The 17,767-nt window shown below is 40.4% G+C and overlaps 1 protein-coding gene across 4 annotated transcripts; it reads right to left on the bottom strand.

Moving 5' to 3' along the window:
* Positions 1–45: 45 nt before the first annotated feature.
* Positions 46–16,120, bottom strand: hhat (hedgehog acyltransferase). 4 transcript variants are annotated; one of them, XM_062463480.1, is made up of 12 exons: positions 15,594–15,918; positions 15,339–15,475; positions 14,994–15,058; positions 14,721–14,834; positions 14,146–14,340; positions 13,494–13,706; positions 12,737–12,911; positions 12,444–12,594; positions 9,468–9,503; positions 5,905–6,106; positions 5,676–5,820; positions 46–693 (listed from the first exon to the last, which is right to left on the bottom strand). In XM_062463480.1, the coding sequence occupies exons 2-12, from the start codon at positions 15,457–15,459 to the stop codon at positions 596–598; spliced, it is 1,515 nt and encodes a 504-aa protein (XP_062319464.1). In that variant the 5' UTR covers positions 15,460–15,475; positions 15,594–15,918; the 3' UTR covers positions 46–595. The 4 variants fall into 4 exon arrangements, with proteins under 4 accessions (XP_062319464.1, XP_062319467.1, XP_062319465.1 ...); XM_062463483.1 differs by lacking the exons at positions 15,339–15,475; positions 15,594–15,918 and adding an exon at positions 16,073–16,120; XM_062463481.1 differs by lacking the exons at positions 15,339–15,475; positions 15,594–15,918 and adding an exon at positions 15,941–16,000.
* Between the last annotated feature and the right edge of the window lie 1,647 nt (positions 16,121–17,767).

The raw sequence follows: 17,767 nt of genomic DNA, 5'->3' as shown, positions 1-17,767 counted from the left end.
AGGAAAATGTGATACATGGAATATAAATGACTCACGCTATAACCATTTACAAAATTGTATTTTATTTTCATGTATGATTTATTGTCAACTGACAACTGTCAATTGAAGATTACGTTTACTTATCTATATATACTGTGTACAAAATCATAAAAACACAGTATTTATAATTATTCCATGACATTTACATTCTGTTTTCTTAATGTCACAATTCATTTTAAAATATTTAATCTGATTACAAAAGTAGTGATGCACAGAAATCTACATTTCTAACTCAAACCCAAAAAGTGCAATTCAGTCATGTTTCCTACAGATTAGGTTTTCATGTTGTATTTGGGATTCAAGTTCAACTATTTGAAAGCAAATAACAGTTTATCCTCAAATGTATTTCGAAGTTATCAAACTGAATATAAAATTGTATTACGGATACAGACATTAACAGTGTATTCGTGGAAACCTTCCTAGTTGAACACTAAATAACTTAAATGTTATGTTAAGGAACATTTGACAAACAATTACTTAAGTGAAGCTTGCCAACACTTAACTAAAGGTCACCTAGACACAAGACAAGATTCCTCCTCCTATCAAAACCAGTGTGTTAAAGACTCAGAGTGTTGCAGTTGTTCTTCCACTCTAGACCAATCTGGGCAAAGCAGTAGAGGAAGGCCAGCATCGATGGCACCATCGTGGGCCAGCCTAGGGAAACAGAAACATGTTGAGATGCACTGAAAAACACATATTTGAAGTGGTGTTGAGAGCTGTGGGATCCATTTGCAACGTTTACAAAAAAAAAATCGACAGTGACTCATGTTTTTCAATGTGAGATTCACTGCCCTTGACTCATGTTTTGTGCAGAACATGTAAAATAACACATTTTCATTGACTGCACACTGCACCTCCCATTTATACACCACACATTTAGGTGTGTGTGTGTGTGGGGGGGGGGGGTTGGTAAAAAGTACCAACAAAACAAAAAGGTTTGATGTGTGGGAGTCAGGTGGCTGAGCGGTTAGGGAATTGGGCTAGTAATCCGAAGGTTGCTGGTTCGATTCCTGGCTGTGCCAAAATGACTGTGTCCTTGGGCAAGGCACTTCACCCTACTTGCTTCGGGGAGAATGTCCCTGTACTTACTGTAAGTCGCTCTGGATAAGAGCGTCTGCTAAATGACTACATGTAAATGTGTGCCTTCAGTCTCTCTTCCTCCTCACTGGGCCTGTCATTTTAACACAGCATCAAGAACCTGTCAGTCTCCATGCCTGTCTGAATGTCTCTTGCTTTTGTCACACTTTTTACCCTTTGTAATAAATTATATTCAACTATAAAAAGCACAACATTATTACAAGACATTATTTTGATACATAGTCAAAACGTTCACTATTCGTCCACACTGTACCCCAGCCAGGTGCAAACTGGGTGGTAGTTTACAAATGTATAATCTAAATATCTATAGTGCCAGTAGAGTTAGTTCCTATCTAGTCACTCTTACAGTCCAGTATTACAGTACAAAATAGTTTCTAGGAGGAGCGTCCTGTTACCATTAATTGCGCTTCGCCATTAACGTTTCAACTGGTTGCTGTGATTACATTTTAGAAGCTGGAAATTAGTCATGATTTGAATTAGCTGAGAAGGAAATATTAATTTTTTAAGGGCAATTGTAAAAGGAAAGGATTAAATAACATTTCAAGAAATGGTCCATGAGTGACCGCTTTGGGATGACTTTGCAGTTAAAGTTTGACTGAAGAAGAAGAAAACCTGTTAAGACTAGCACATTTCTGGGTTCCCTAATGCCATCTGTGGTACCAAACCATTTCTGCTGATACAGTACAAATTACAACCCGGTCTCTGGATTTCAAAGTGCAATGCCCCAACTTTTTCACAAGAGCTGCCAGCTTTCCCCCTCCTCCTCCACACATGGCCTGCCTCCAACCTCTCAGTGCAACACTTAGGGAGTGCACACCTGCGCCCACAGAGCACAATGGCAGACGCACAGCACTTCAACGCTCTTCACCCTGTTCAAAATCTCATTAGCATTTCAGAATTGACACAGCCCACAGCTGCAGAGATACCTTCTGTCTGAGGTAGAAGACAACAAACAGGAGCCTCACTAGTCAGACAATTAGACAAGGTAGACAAGGTATGAGCAATTAACCTGTAGTAACAACATTACAGGAGCAGATATGTAGTTACTTGATACCAGGATTAAGAGGCATAAGTTATTATGTACATCATGCAAGTGTGAAGGGGGGCACAGGCACTTTAGATTTAGGTATTGTAGCATAAACCTTTAGCCACCCACTGGACCCCACCCCCTTTCCCCATACCGTGTTCTACTTGTGAAATAGCCTATGCTGTTAAACTGCACTGCCAGTTCACTGCACACAAGTTCCTATGTCACTATATGCTACAGTGATAACAACTTGAAGTGTGTTATAAATGTGGTAACCAGTCTATTCTCTGATAGTCCACTGACAACTACGTCAAAGGTAAGAATTTCCAATAGATTAAAAAGGTTATTTTACATTGGTTAACCATCTCAGAGAGTCCTAATTGAAATAAAAAGAAATTCCTGAAGGTGCAAATTGGCCTTCGAGGCATCTCACACCGTTGGGCTAGTATACGACATGTGCAGACACTAATTCTGTCTTTGGATCAAGTCGTCCAGAGTCCAGCTCCGGGAACTCAACACACTTCATTATCACCCTCAGTATGGAACATTGTTATTCTCATAATAACCTAAATTATATTTCAGACTCATCCTGAATACTGTTCTATTTATCATCCAATTGACAATAAACTAAATGGCCCTGATTGTTCTCACACTGAGACAAGGAATGCACTCAGTAAACTGCAGAGATAATGGGAGGGGGGTGGTGGTGGGGAGGAGGATTACTTTCAAGGTGGGTGTGCGTGTGTTTTGTGCATGGTTGTACGCACTAAATCCAGCAGGATCAGAACTAAGTCCCTGGAAAACTCTTGTTCTTGCAAGGACCAACTGACTGAAAATTATATTTTCTTTATTCTATCATTAAAACCACTACTAGCTTAGCTTTAAATACATGCAAGAATGGTACAACAAAAAACCCATTCAAGGTTACCATTTGGCACACGAGTGGGCATTTGGACTGTGATTAGTCTGGAGATGACTTTAATTACATATTATTCAGGATCTAATCAGCCAGCGCTGAAATTAGCCAAACGTGGTTGCCTTTGTCTCCTGATTAGAAAAGAGAGGTCTTTATTAAGAGCATATGGGGTGAAAAGGGCACTCCTGGAAGGGATACAATTTTGCATCTGAAATTCTACAGGCAACAAACAATATGGTACGTATTTTAACTGGAACAGACAATCTATTTATAATCAAGCCATCTAGTAGATCAGTCACACCATCTTTTTTGATAATTTCTGGCCCCAAAATCTTTTTTTAGATTTTAATCTTCTCTAATGGACTAAATAAATGGATATTGTATTCATTCATTTTATAACATGGCAAGCCAACATCAGTAAGACAACTTTCATGTCAAAGCAAACTGGCTTGTTTCAAGAACTAAGTGTGCACAAGTCTGACTACTGTCATAAAGCTTATGAAAAAGGTTTATCATCCAACTAACAGCGAAGGCTAGAATAGGCGGTGGACGTGTAGAGAAAAGAGGAAGCAAATCTATCTGCTTTAATAGGACAAGGCTGGTAGCACTGTTTGCTTTCATGTGACTGCTTTGAATCCAGAGGTTGCGATCCAAGCCAATTTTAATAGAGACGCTGGCATTCTTCTTCTTGACTGTGATTGTCGGCATAATTATCAGTGGGTGGGCATTACTACATAACAGACATCCTCTTAGTACAGTTATCAACATCAGATCATTTAAGCAGGGGTATCACATATCACAAATGGTAAATTCAAACAATCAATATCCCTTACTAGCCCTTTGGTGTTTTGTTTAAAATGGAATAAAAGGGTGAATGGTGGAAAACAAAAATCAGTCATTTGAAATACAATATCCAAGTGATGGAGCCAAAAACATAATTCTCCAAGTTTCAGAGGCAAGCACCTAAATCACGGTTGCAATTAATAAAGCACCTCTAGTGAAACTAAAACATGTTCCAGTTAGGGTTTTATAATCAAATTAATTGTCAACGGGACCAGTCATAAAATATTTCATCTAAATCGAGGAATAACAGTTTTGGGAGTAGGCAGTACCATTCTTCAATTGTGGCCAGGGTAATGTAAGTCAATTTTAGCACCATTAAATGAGTCCACTGAATTATTTAAAGGCATTGAACATGTACAACTGTGCTGTGTTTGTTAACCACTCATTATCTGTATGCAAATACAATCCAGTTGACCACGCACTGTCTCCCCTGAAATATTTTTCAATGACTTGATCATTTGTTACTGAAAAACCTTGAAATTGTCCACCATTTTCACACAAAAAAGTCTAGCAATTATCTTACGACGTCATGACAACACATTTAGGCTCTTACAGTTGTGGAGACTTCAAGGCCTTGTGTTGTCAAGGGCCTGATTGGCAAAGGAGTGTTGAGAAACACAGGATGGGTAATCTGGTGGGCTGTAACACGGTTGATATATTTCTTTCCCCAAATGACTCAGAAGGCCAGTGTCTTTGGAGATAAACAGTCCATATAAAGAGTATGTAACATTGAGCAAGTTTCAATGGGGGATAAACCTTATAAAACCTTGCATTCGACTCAGCACTTTGGGGAGGAAGGCATTCATCTCTGGACGTAGCAGCTTGATTTCAGATCACATTCTCCACTCCACTCTGTCTCCACTCAATTCATCACTCAAAAATATTGATGTCCTGAATGAATGTGGGGTGGCTGGTAGAGGGAGACAGAGAAAAAAGAGACAGACAGAGAGAGATGCCCTATAATGGGAGGGACTGGAGTCATTGCTTTGGGCACTAATTGAGCAGAAGAAACGAGTCCCGGGGGACATACAAGTGCTGGCACAGCACTTTGTTACAGATGTCTCCCAGAACTGTTTGACACAATGTCACCAGCCACCACAGCATTCCCTGCACTCCAGCACTGCCCTGCCAACCACGCTCTGTCCCAGCAGCAGAGAGAGCATCTCTTACACACACACAGCGTGCGCGAGCGAGAGCGAGAGATAGAGAAACTAAGGAGATACTGAAGAGTAGTATGAAATATCAGTTTCTTTTTTTTCGGGCAATACCATCCCGTTAAGACTCCCACCTTTCATGACCTGTCTATATCACCAATTGTAAATTAATTTTATGCTTTATTTTCCTATTCATATCCTGCATGTTATTTAAACAAGTCTATTATCATGAGATTTGAAGAACTTTTCAATACACTGCTTTGTCCACTTTTAGCCTCTACAGCAACAATTCCCAATCCTTTAGCCCACACTTTTCTTTGTAAACCAGAGCTTTTTCTTAACACAAATAAAGCTAAATGCAATTGCTGTGGGCAAATAGAGGATAAACTAAACACTGACAAGTATAAATGAAGACAGATAACCTTTGGATTTACTCATAAATGAGTATCGGTGGAAATCAACAGGAGAGCATGGCTTGGCATAACCTAAAAAACTCAAATTATTATCACACAAATTAAATCAACAGATGCTGAAAGTGAAACCCCATGCTAATATTGCCATTTGTATCCCTGGTTTGTTCACCGGAAGACGGGCTCACCTTGTATGATGACCCTTTTCCAGAAGATCCTGCCGACGTGTATCCCTCCGAGGAAGACAAGGTTTGACAAGATGAGCATGGCGGTGGAGACGGCGAAGAGAAAGGCCGTGCAGCGTCTTCTCATTGGGGGCGATAGGCCACGTTCCTGAAGGAGACAGAGCCAGTGTTCGTGACCGAGCGTCGCGCTGCCTGTTTTGAGGGTAATTGAATGCATGGCAATCCTACTTACAATGGAGGGAAGGATGAAGGGTGAGGTTAGGAGGGCCCTCAGTCCGTTCTCCACCAGAACTCCGGCCCAGTTCATCAGGGCCCAGTACTGCAGGTAGTCATGTCCCCCGTGCCAGAGACAGACGAAGCCAAAGGCCAGACCAGTGGACATAACCTTCCACAGAGGGCCATGGTGGGATCCTCCCAAAGGAACATAGACATATCTGAAACGGGTTACATTTACATTTAGTCATTTAGCAGACGCTCTTATCCAGAGCGACTTACAGTAAGTACAGAGACATTCCCCCCGAGGCAAGTAGGGTGAAGTGCCTTGCCCAAGGACACAACGTCATTTTGCACAGCCGGGAATCTAACTGGCAACCTTCAGATTACTAGCCTGATTCCCTAACCGCTCAGCCACCTGACACCTGACTGGTTACAGCAAAATTGGATTACCGAGCAGACTGTAGTCCAGGGGAAGCAGTGTCTGCAGTCCGTATATTTGGGACTGCAGTTCTCAGGTCTTTAGACAGAATATTCACATGGCTTGAACTGTCAGTGTTTTGTAGATGTATACTTTTCTATAGAGGCCCAAAGCAAAGACTGTTTCCCCACCTTCAAGAAAAGGCTTAAGACGCACTTGTTCCGGGAGTACAACGGTACTTAGGAATGATTTGCTGTTCCTGATGCTAGTTTCCTCCAGGATCACAATGACTCTTATTGAGAGACTTGTTGTTCTTGTTGGTTAGTTGTAACTGATTTAAAATTCTTGTACCCGCTGTGAAATATTTTACTGTTGATTGCTTTTTTACAGGTACACTCTTGCACTTTTTGAGGTTCATGTTGTTCAATGGTAACTTGTTTAACTACATGCTCTTATGGTTCTTCCCTTTGGTGCTTGTTTGTTTTTTTCACAATGTATGCTCATGTTTTCGATTCCCGGTCGTGCCAAATGACAGTGTCCTTGGGCAAGGCACTTCACCCTACTTGCCTCGGGGGGAATGTCCCTGCACTTACTGTCAGTCGCTCTGGATAAGAGCGTCTGCTAAATGACTAAATGTAAATGTAATGTTTTGGCTACCCGCAATGTTTGGGGCTATCTCTTTGTTATGATCAGTGACCTATGCACTTTTGTAAAGCTCTCTCTTGGAAGTCCCTTTGGATAAAAGCGTCTGCTAAATGAACAAATGTAAATGCTAGTGTTATTTTACCTTTCTTTACCCTTCTAGTAACTTGTCATTGAGTAGTTTATTTGTTAGGCCTTCCTTGTACATTCCTTCAGCAGGGCAATGTATGAAAGCAGTTCGAATAATCATTTTATACCATCTCAATTGTCCACCCCAACAAAGCACAACTGAAATGTATACTCCCAGCTTGTAAGGAGTAATCTACACAAGACTACAAATAAGGTTTCTGCCAAGCTGTGTCCCTGTCTCTGTGGTGTTAGGAGTAACTAAGTGCCACTCACCCACGGCATGAAGTTATTAAACAAAGAATTGTAAGATGAGCCACAGGAAAATAGCAGATGACACAAGGTGTATTATAGGCAAGCAAATAATTTGAATATAATATACATAATGGTGTTTATTATAATTTGCGAATTGTTAATTCTGTGTTTGTCTCAGACAGCCACTGTAAACATCTCACTATTTAGCTGGGTGTGGATGTGCAGTGATGTTGTAAAGTAGATACTGGTTATTTGTTTCCCCATCCCCAGACCCTCCTATCCCAATCATCTGAAGGACACAGGTAGGCACCGCTTCCATTTGCATTTTATGTCTTGGATCTCACTGAAACAAAAGCTCACAGAATCCTTTCCACTAATTCTTTAAGAACCCTCTTCATAATTGCATGTGGGTTGAGACCATCGACTCAGCAGTGTTGATGAGTTGATGCGTATTGCCCACACTAACACACAGTATAAGTGGAAGGAAAGTGACAGGGGTGCCTAATAAGAGCCTGAAGAGACATGAAACACCTACACACACTTTGGAAAGGGAACGCTTCAGACCGTCTAAGAGGATTTAAAACTGCATTAGCACCACTTCAGATCCACTTTAGAGAGGAGACAGAGGGTATTATGCATTTCATTTTACATTAGCAGCATCATTGTCACACTTTCATGTTTAATCAGAAACACTTTGCACAGTAGGTGTCAGAAACTAAGTTCACATTTCAAAATACCTGAAAGACCAATTTCAGCATGGAACTTACATGTGAATGGCTGGGGATACATCTTTAAGATGAATAAAACATTTTTTTAAGAATGTTAAGCAAAAACTAGATTCTTCTAATAGCTGGTCATCTTTGTCTAATATTGCTACTATAATGTATTTGTAAATGCTCAAAATGAATGCTCGCAGCATGATATGGTTGAGGTGAAAAGTAATCCCTGTAACAAAGTTAGCAGGCCAACTACTAAATCCTGCTCTTCTGGAACATCTGTTTGTAAAATATACTCTCAGATATACACATTGTGTATATCTGACAAAGACCAAAATAACACATTCAGCTTTCTGTTCATTGTGAATGGGGGATAGAAAAAATATGATTGTTATTTAAAGTAAATAGCACTTATTATTTATGTGCATATTTAACAGAAAAATATTCCTGCTACAAGCTGTCCACCTGCATTGAAATGATGTGATGCATCTCATGATAATGAATACATGCATGTTCTGTTTCTGATAGTGCAACAAAGATGGAATCTGTAATGCCTCAGGCAGGAAAATGTCCAAAGACAAAAGCTAAAAAGAATACATGAGTCCTCAGGTGTAAATCGCTGATGGCACAGTAGGCTAAAATGTATATTCTTGGTAGTTAGACAATTAGACAGACAGTCATTTCCTCTATCCCACTCCCCTTTAATAAAACAATTGAACATCAAGTCACTGGTCGTGTTTTGAGTAGAAGTGACAAAATACAAATAAAATTGAATCTTGACATTCATTGGGCTGAAGCAAATGCCTACTGGTCTGATACTACTGAGCCACCCATCATCCCAGGCTCATGCCTATTCCTTACACCCCTACATGTACAAACTCAGACAGACACCCCATCCTCCCATCCTGCTACCAATTCCCACCCATGACTGATCAAATGGATCCACACCATACTGGGCAAAATGCCAGGTGGAAGAGAGAGAATGAATAGTGCTGAATAAAATTCCCTTTGTGCTCTTGCCTCCATTTTTCCAATCCACTTTACATCTTTAATAAAATGTCCATTATGGAAATGTGAGGCTGTTGAGCAGACAGCTCACTTTGTGTTGAGTTCTCCAGTCCCATACAACAACTAATGATATCCTACATGGAGCACTCATTAAATCAACATGAAGAAACATTTCAACAGCCCAAAAAGTGAAAGTACTTCATATTAATGCAATGTGAGGGTTACCAATAACCAACCACCTTTTAGCAAATCAAAACTATTTTACCCCATATGGAATGGACATATTCATGTCAGTGTTGCTTAATATGCTTCAACAGTGATGTTCCTCCAGCTGCATAAACTCAAATGTACATTTGTATTTCTTCAGGTTGAGTAACTTATAGTGTTTAACTTTATATTGATATATAATCTTACCTGATCAGCCACAGATACAGCCCTTCATCAAAATGCCTGAAAAACAAGAAACATTTGTATGAAAAATAGAGATGATAGTTGAAATACACACAGATATTGTAGAAAACCCATCGAACCCAACAAAATATTTTTAATTGGCATTAGGTATTTTAAATTGCAAGGCAGCTGGTTAGCATTTTTATAACAACCACTGAATGCACATTGATTAATTTACACTATCTGATAACATTTGGTGAAGAAGTTTGTTTTCTTTTTACCAACAGGCTGCATTATATCTCTATGCAAATAGACTGGGCTACCGTTGACAAAGGTAAACTGTAATATAACCCATCACTATCAATAATATTACTTTAACTAGAGAGGGTACAATTTCTGGGGAAATTGTAGGGTGTGCTTGCTTGCGTCGGTTGCACAGGGGTCCGTTTTTGAATGACATTTTTTTTTGCTGCTCATTTACAACTGAAAATACGAGTGAAGTGTAGAATGAAATAGATGTCTTCTCATTTCCCCTGCAAGAGGCAGCCTCATCGTTGAATCAAAACGAATACATTTGGCAGACCGGTGTAAAAATGTACCTAATCTCTATGACTTAAACGTCATTTTAAGTTTTTCCCTTCTCATGATATTTTCAGGCATTTAGCCTACTCATTGCATTCATTCATTAATAAAGAACCCCCTTTGAAGATTATTCTACGACGTTACCCGGCAGTAGAAGATGGAATCGCGATTCAAACAGTACCATCTGCTAACTGAAAATATGCCCCCCAAAACGTAAATAAGCTTGACATTTATTTAGTGGAAAATCGCTCATTCATAAAAAGCTCACTGGTAGCGATCATTGTCAGTAACAACGCAAAATGCGATATAGCCCTGTGTGGAGAAGCTGCCCCGGTAAATTGTACTACTACGGTACAGTACTAGACTACTGCTGTGTTCGTCTTGGTAGCGATTGCGTTGGTTGAATTGGATTTAACGTTCCGTTGTACGGTTTAAGATGAAATTAATTATTTTCATGAACAGATTGACAACGTTTAGGCTGTGGCAATGAAGTTCAGGTTAGTAGTTAGATAGACTTTTGATTTAAGTAAGGGGAGTGCCGAACATGTTCTGTCGCCGTTTGACTTCCTAAACAGCTGTGTAGTGTAGATGTTTTTGTAGTGTGTCTCACGTAAGCTACAGCGTTGCAGTGAGCTACACTGGTTTGAAACCAGTTAATGTTAATTAAACCAGTTAATTACCATTTCCACAGGTAATGGTAATTTCACCTACAAATCGTTTACTAATGTCAGAATAAACCCTACAACGAAAATGTATATGTGAGGAATGTTTATTTTAACGATTGAAAACAGATAACGCTACATCATAGACCACTGTAGTATGTGTTGCCCGGGCAACACAGGCTAATGTCATGATGCTAATACTTCAGTGAAATAGTAGACTACTGTTTCCGAAAGTAGATGTACTTCCTTAATAATATCAGCTTATACTGTACATTACACATGACAATTGTGTGTCATATCACAAAGTAAAATGAGTAAATAGTTATCACCCTGGCCTCTTTGCTTGTGGCGTTTCTGCAGCTGCCTTGCAGTAAAGCTATAGTTAGCCTAGCTATCCCCCAAGTTAACAGATGCGAAACGAATGTTCTGCCAAAGGTAGTCACGCGTGTTTTCGTGACGTTAGTGACGTAGTGACGTTAGTAACGTCAGTGACTGTGGCTAGCAAATTAGCCACCGTTAGCTTCACTTTTCGCCACAAAAACTTAACTTCAGCCTAAACCATGCAACGGAACGTAAATTCCAATAGAAGCAACTCAATCGCTACCAAGACGAAACTTTTGACACCTACTTTGTCTATGTAGGCCAAATATTGACTGAGTTTTAGGGGGGCAAAAAGAATAATAATAATAATAATAATATATATGTGAGAGAACAAAGGTTGTGCCCTTGCCGAAGGCAAAGCACACCCAATGAGCAGTGTGCTTTAAATTATTATTTTTTTATCTGTGCTTTCGCCAGATAAAAACTTGTACACTTGGGCTGAGGATATGAGCTGACTAAAGATAGACATTCTCCATTTCTCCAGTAAGTAAAAAATATCGAAAAAGGGGTAGCTAATTATGTGTGTTGTGTGTGTGTGCACTGCTCTATATAATGACTGCACTAAGATATGTGGAATGCATCACAAGATAGAGGCAATCCCATTTTAGCGCCATGGGGATACCCAGCAGAATAACAAAGGTGGGTGCAATGCAGAGCAACTGAGGGAGGGTTAGATTCAATCAATGATTCAGTGTACACAATGGACACATAATTCAAGCATTAACAGCCACAGACTATTTGTGGAGTTACATTTTACATCTGTTACATTTGAGCGCTTCACACCTTAGACAGTCATGTTATCAAAGACAGCATTCCTTAGACGTCACAACCAAAGTAACATTGTGAAATTCATATTACGGAATTCCTTTAGAGCTAACCCAGATCAGCCAGCAGGGTTTGATACTATCAGAATTTCATTCTGGAAGGTTATAAAGGATAAAGTATAAACAAGCAATAATGTTGACCTTTATGATGCCTCACATATTAAATACATACTTTTCAACATTTCAAACTTGTTTTCAAATTGGGATAGGATTCCAATGTATAAAGGGCATTCACAAATGCTTCAGTTCAGCATTTAGGTCCAGTAAACTAAGTTCATACTGCCCTCTTCAGCATGAGCTTGATAAAGCATTTGAAATGTGACAAACCTGTTTGGTCTTGTTCTCAAATAATTTAATGTTATTAGGTCTTATAATACTCATGGATTTGACTGGTCTAATATGTCTAATGTCTAATTAGACATATGTAATATGTCTAATGTATAATATGTCTAATATATATGTCTAATATGTCTAATATGGTCTAAATGACTAAATGTAAATGTAAATGTAATATATTAGTATGTGTGTGTGTGTATGTGTTTCAAACCCACCTCCACATCCCTGTAAAACTGTACATGATGCTGACACAGCGAGGAAGTTTTGGTGGGACCAAGTTGTCCAGTGTAGCCAGTAATGACGGCAAGCCAAATAAAACCAAATATTTCACATAGAAGAACTGGACAAGGGCTAGAGCCAGTCCACCTACAGGAAATAGTGATAAGGTGAGAGACAGAGGGAAAAAGAGTGAGGGGACAGTCACCAGTTCGCTGTGTATTTGTCTTAATTCATTCAAAAAGATGAACAGAGGAAAAATGGATGTAGGCCGGCAGTAACACATTCTTACCCAAGGCCCAAGGGGGAAGGATCTCCAGGTAGGTTTCATTGGTCTGAATTGAGTGCATGTACATAAAGTGGATCATGTACTCTGCTGTCAGCCACCACACAACTATCCTTCCTGCTTTGGCCAGCAATGGGAGGAGAGTCATTTTATCCCCATTCTTCTCAGCTGGTCTCTGCATCTACAATATGGGGATGGTGAGAAATATCCTTATATAACAGTGCCTTTGGTAGGTACACCTTGCCTAGGGCACCAAATAGGACCGGCACTGGTGCAGACTGTGCAGAACAATGCACTGTATTTTCTCCAGTAACACATGTAGACAGAGCAGAAATGACTAATGAAGACATGCTAAATACTGAAGTGTATTATTTCCATATTGAGTTCTTGCCGCTAACAGACAAGCAGACGTTTAAAACCCTTGTGTTATCTTCGGGTCATTCTGACCCATCAGTCATTGTGACCGACCGTCGTATTGCGACAACTTTACCGCATACAAAAACAAAGTGAAGCATTTTCTTTTAACCGTTGGGCTGTCTCAGACCACCCACATTGCAAAGGTTAAAAGAAAATTATTTTTATTTGTTTTTGTATTGGGTAGAATTGGGTAAACACAACGATGGTTCGTTATGAACCTTTGGGTCATGTGACCCGAAGGCAGCACAAGGGTTAATTTGACCACCCACTTGTGGTTCCTATCCTTAGTTCAAACTTCCCTGTGCTTTTATTAAACACGTACAACTCATTGGATGAACCCCTTTACCTGTTCGACGAAGTCTTTGAAGGTGACGATGGGTCCATTGTAGAACAGAGGGTGGTAGAAGGAGTAAGCAGTCAACCAATAGATCTGCACTAGTCCTCCAGCCTCTAGTGGGTGCCAGCAGTGCTCGAGGCTGAAACTGATGAAGCGGAGACCACAAACGGCAACGCTGAAGAGTAAGAGGTAATACTCCTCCTCTGTCTCATACCAGCTTCTCTGTGGGAGACAACAAAATGGTTACTTAGCGACGCTACACGCATTAACCCTCGTGCTGCCTTCGGGTCACATGACCCAAAGGTTCATAACGAACCATCGTTGTGTTTACCCAATTTTACCCAATACAAAAACAAATAAAAATAATTTTAGTTTAACCTTCGCAATGTGGGGGGTCTGAGACAGCCCAGCGGTTAAAAGAAAATGCTTCACTTTGTTTTTGTATGCGGTAAAGTTGTCGCAATACGACGGTGGGTCACAATGACTGATGGGTCAGAACGACCCGAAGATAACACAAGGGTTAAGGCATGACTGGCATCGCTCTTGTTTTCATGTCATGGAGTCCCATTCATGAAACATCGCAATGAATTAGATCCTTTGTAGCACTTTGCTGTACACTGTGGAGTTATATGTGGAATGTTCTGGAAGCGGTGGGACTCACCTTGAGCTCCTGTACAGGGGGAATGTGGAGGGTGGAGAGCAGCAACAGGGCACAGCACCAGGACATGCTGGGTCTGCAGAGCTGGGCCACACCCAATGACAGGCCTAGATGGACCATTATCACAGCCACACCTTTAATACCCAGAGTGCCACAGGCTACCAGGAGGCCATACCCTGAGACCACCGCCACCTTGAGCTGGAGAACAGCATACAGAACATGTATTTAAAGACTATGACACCAGGTTCATCTGTACTTTGCATATGTCACAGGCATAGCCTTGTCACTCTTCAGTGATGGTTCCTCCCGATCTTGCCCACACCGGGGTTCGTACTAGGGTCTTCTGACATACAAAAGTGATGACCACCTCTAATAACACCTCTTTTGCCAGCTATGACACTAGATCTTCAATGGTGGAGGGTATTTATGAACCAATTCAACTCAGTTACACACACTATGTTTAATTATTCACCTACTCCAACCAATAAAAGTTGTTGTGCCTTCTAAGTTATAATTTGCAAGATCAATCACAGCACAGTCATGTTCGCCTCAATATGTTTAGCATTTGTTATTTTTACCTTGGGAACCAAGATGGAGGACAATTTGGAGACCACCGCATGCCCAAACAAAGTGCACAGCAAAGACTTCTTGGCCCAGTTGCTCCAGAAGCTCCATTCAAAGTCATTTGGGTCCTAAAAAATATTCACATTTAATAACACTGAACAGTTCCATCTTGTACTTCAGTTGAATTATAATTGTTACAATGATTACAAGGAACACCAAGAGAGTATTAACCAAAAGAAAACTCACATTCTGGAGAATGTGAGTTTAATGACCGAAAATATAATCACCTTTTTAAAACCCCCAAGAAACCCTTTCTGAAGTTGGAACTCTCTCTCCAGTCCAGCTTCATGCTCTGGAATAAGATGGTAAACAGTGCCGTCAGTTGTGTAGCATCATTTAGACTCTTTATTATCATTATAAAAAGTGTGATGATGTTAACAGATTACATGCAACTCCAATAACGCCTACAATTACAAAGCAAGTTAGAGTACGTTCTTTGGATTTGAGGATGGCCAAAAAGGTTAAGGCATAACAAAACAAATATATACTTTGAGGTGGCAGAAATAACAGACTATTCAGACTCTGCAAAGACTCGCTTGGCCTATTCATTGAAATACATTTAACCTATTTACCTTTAGAGAATCTGTGCAGTTCATAAAAAGAGTACAAATGGGAGCCGAACGACAAAACCCAATAAGCGCATATCTCAGAACGTGGCAATGCAGCCAGGCGAGACTTGGATTTGGATGCCATTCATGTCTCGGTGTGTCTAACAGTGAAGTAATAGACGCAGGAATTGGTGCAATGGCTTATTAGATGGGTAAAGTCTACGTGAGAGGATCTCCCAGAACGAAAACTTGTGATCTGATATAGGCTCTGAAGCGAACCTGCGATTGACGGATTGTTCATGCCTTTGCAACGACACAGGCCAGAATGACTCTTGGACGGCACAAAGCAAGTCTTACTCAACAGCTACATAAAGTCGTTTTGCTGGTCCTTGCAGTGGTTTTAAGTTGCCAAGCGAATAAAAGATAGAGACACAGCTTCTATTTTTTGAAATTGTGGAAGGCTAATGTTGCGTAGCTATACATCTTCGCCAAGAGTTGGAGTTGATACTAAGCTTTTTCCGGCCAAAGCGAAAATTTAACATTTAACTTGTCGAACACTGCGACGTTTGGGTGGTTTGCGCGTCCATCAAGGCAAAGGGGGGAGCTCACATTAAAGCTACAGCTACCTTGTTTCGTAGGCCTACTCATTCGAAATTCATCAAATTTGTTGCCTTCAAGCAACAAATAAGCAAGCCTTCCGCGACCTCAACAAACACAACGACACATACGAAGCGAGAGAGAACGAGCGAAAGTCGTACTCATTCCTCGTCTTCTGGTTTGTTGTGGTCTGATAGTTTAGCCAATGTGGAAGCAAGGGGGAGGGGTTATGCAAATGAAGGGAGATAACGTTATTTTGTTGTAGGCCTACGGCGGTTGGTTGGTGCTGATGGGGCGCTGAGTAGGCCTATGTATCGCTGCCTGATGCTTGTAGCTTGTTCCCAAATAACAAGTGTAATTGAGTGTTGAGAATGTTCTCCAGATGGGTACCTGTGATGATTAGTATTCTGTGGTGTTTAGCTTGTAGTTGTGTGGCGGTGAGTAGGGGCGGATCTAGAGATTTTCATTCGGGGTGGCAATGGGGTGGCAGAAGGAAGTTGTTGGGTGGCCTCCTGGAGGCGAATCAAAACCCAAAGTAGGGGGGTACAGTACTCCCTATGGTAAATGATTAGGCTATAACATTAACCCTTTCACACGTAGGTTCTAAATTCCTTGACTGGTCCCCCAGAGTGAGTTTTTTATGCGCGTGAGTTTGGATCAATCTCAACGTTCCAGAAATTGATTATGACGCATTAAAATCGAATTGCTATACAATTTAAGTATTTATCGGTTCGCATTTTCCATTGACCTAGTTTGCACCCCGTATTAGTGACGAATACTCCATTCATTGGTTGTTTTGTTAATCCACCTTCTCGTTACGTATTTCTTCCGCTTCAGGGGACTGGCGGAAACCTTCAAAATAGATATTTTGGCTATTATTCTGGTGACTGAAGTATTTGTATAACTCAAATTATACCACCCATATAGTTTGCACGATACTGAGATGAAAGCATGAACTGTTGTATTTCACGAGGTGATGTTTTTGCCAAACTAGCTAGCTCGTAGTGTAGTAAAGAGTCAATCAACAAGTTAGCTGTTGCTAATTTACTAGGCTATGTTACGTTGTTTGTGTGGTCGGATTATAACGAATACAAAATAATTTGGATACATCCAGTCAGTCTAATTTGATTTCTATTCATCGTTTTGTTTTCTCTAGCTGGCTTCCATCTCGTAAACCTTCTGAGTTGGCAACGCAGCCAGTGTTCACAAAATAAGTTACTGGATGGAAGCCAGCTAAACGAAAACAAAACGATACATTACAATCCTAGTAATACGTTAGACTGACTAGATGCACTTGCATTACTTTGTTATAATCCTACTACACAAACTACGTAACATAGCCAAGTAAATTAGCAGCAACTGTTGATCGTCAACCAAATTGAGCTATACTGTAGGCGAGACTGGAACATGACTCCCAGACACCTCGGCGAAAGGCGATCAAGCAAGCTCATGCTGCTTGGATACCTTCAAACCTTTTTGGTTGGCTTCAATTTATCTGGGAAACTTTTCTGGTGAGTAGATTATTTATACCCACAAAATATACACATATCTGTGGCATGATATTGAGACGAAAGCATGACCTGTGGTTGTTTTCCACTATCTGATGTTTTTGCTAGCTAGCTCGTAGTAAAGGGTATTATTCAGGTAACTAGCGATTACTAACTTGCCATGTTTAGTCCAATTAAAGCAAACACAATAATTCAGACATCCATTCTATATTGATGGCTATGTTTTGTGATCTCTTGCTACCATCTACTGTCATTAATTTCCGTGTTGATAGAAAATGTATTCCTCATTTATTGTCAGGCCACAGTTCAAGCAAAAATGAGAGGCAAGTGTAATTTGTTTGGAAAATC

Source organism: Osmerus eperlanus, chromosome 6, assembly GCF_963692335.1.
Source record: "Osmerus eperlanus chromosome 6, fOsmEpe2.1, whole genome shotgun sequence".
In the NCBI taxonomy this organism is placed as follows: domain Eukaryota; kingdom Metazoa; phylum Chordata; class Actinopteri; order Osmeriformes; family Osmeridae; genus Osmerus; species Osmerus eperlanus.
This window is presented reverse-complemented; position numbering and strand designations above follow the sequence as displayed.

Coding starts and splice junctions, on each gene's coding strand:
- hhat (XM_062463480.1), bottom strand. CDS start 15,459: ATGGCATCCAAATCCAAGTCTCGCCTGGCTGCATTGCCACGTTCTGAG. Junction 13,707..14,145: donor CCCCTGTACAGGAGCTCAAG/GTGAGTCCCACC, acceptor TGTCTCCCACAG/AGAAGCTGGTATGAGACAGA. Junction 9,504..12,443: donor AGTTTTACAGGGATGTGGAG/GTGGGTTTGAAA, acceptor CTTGTTTTTCAG/GCATTTTGATGAAGGGCTGT.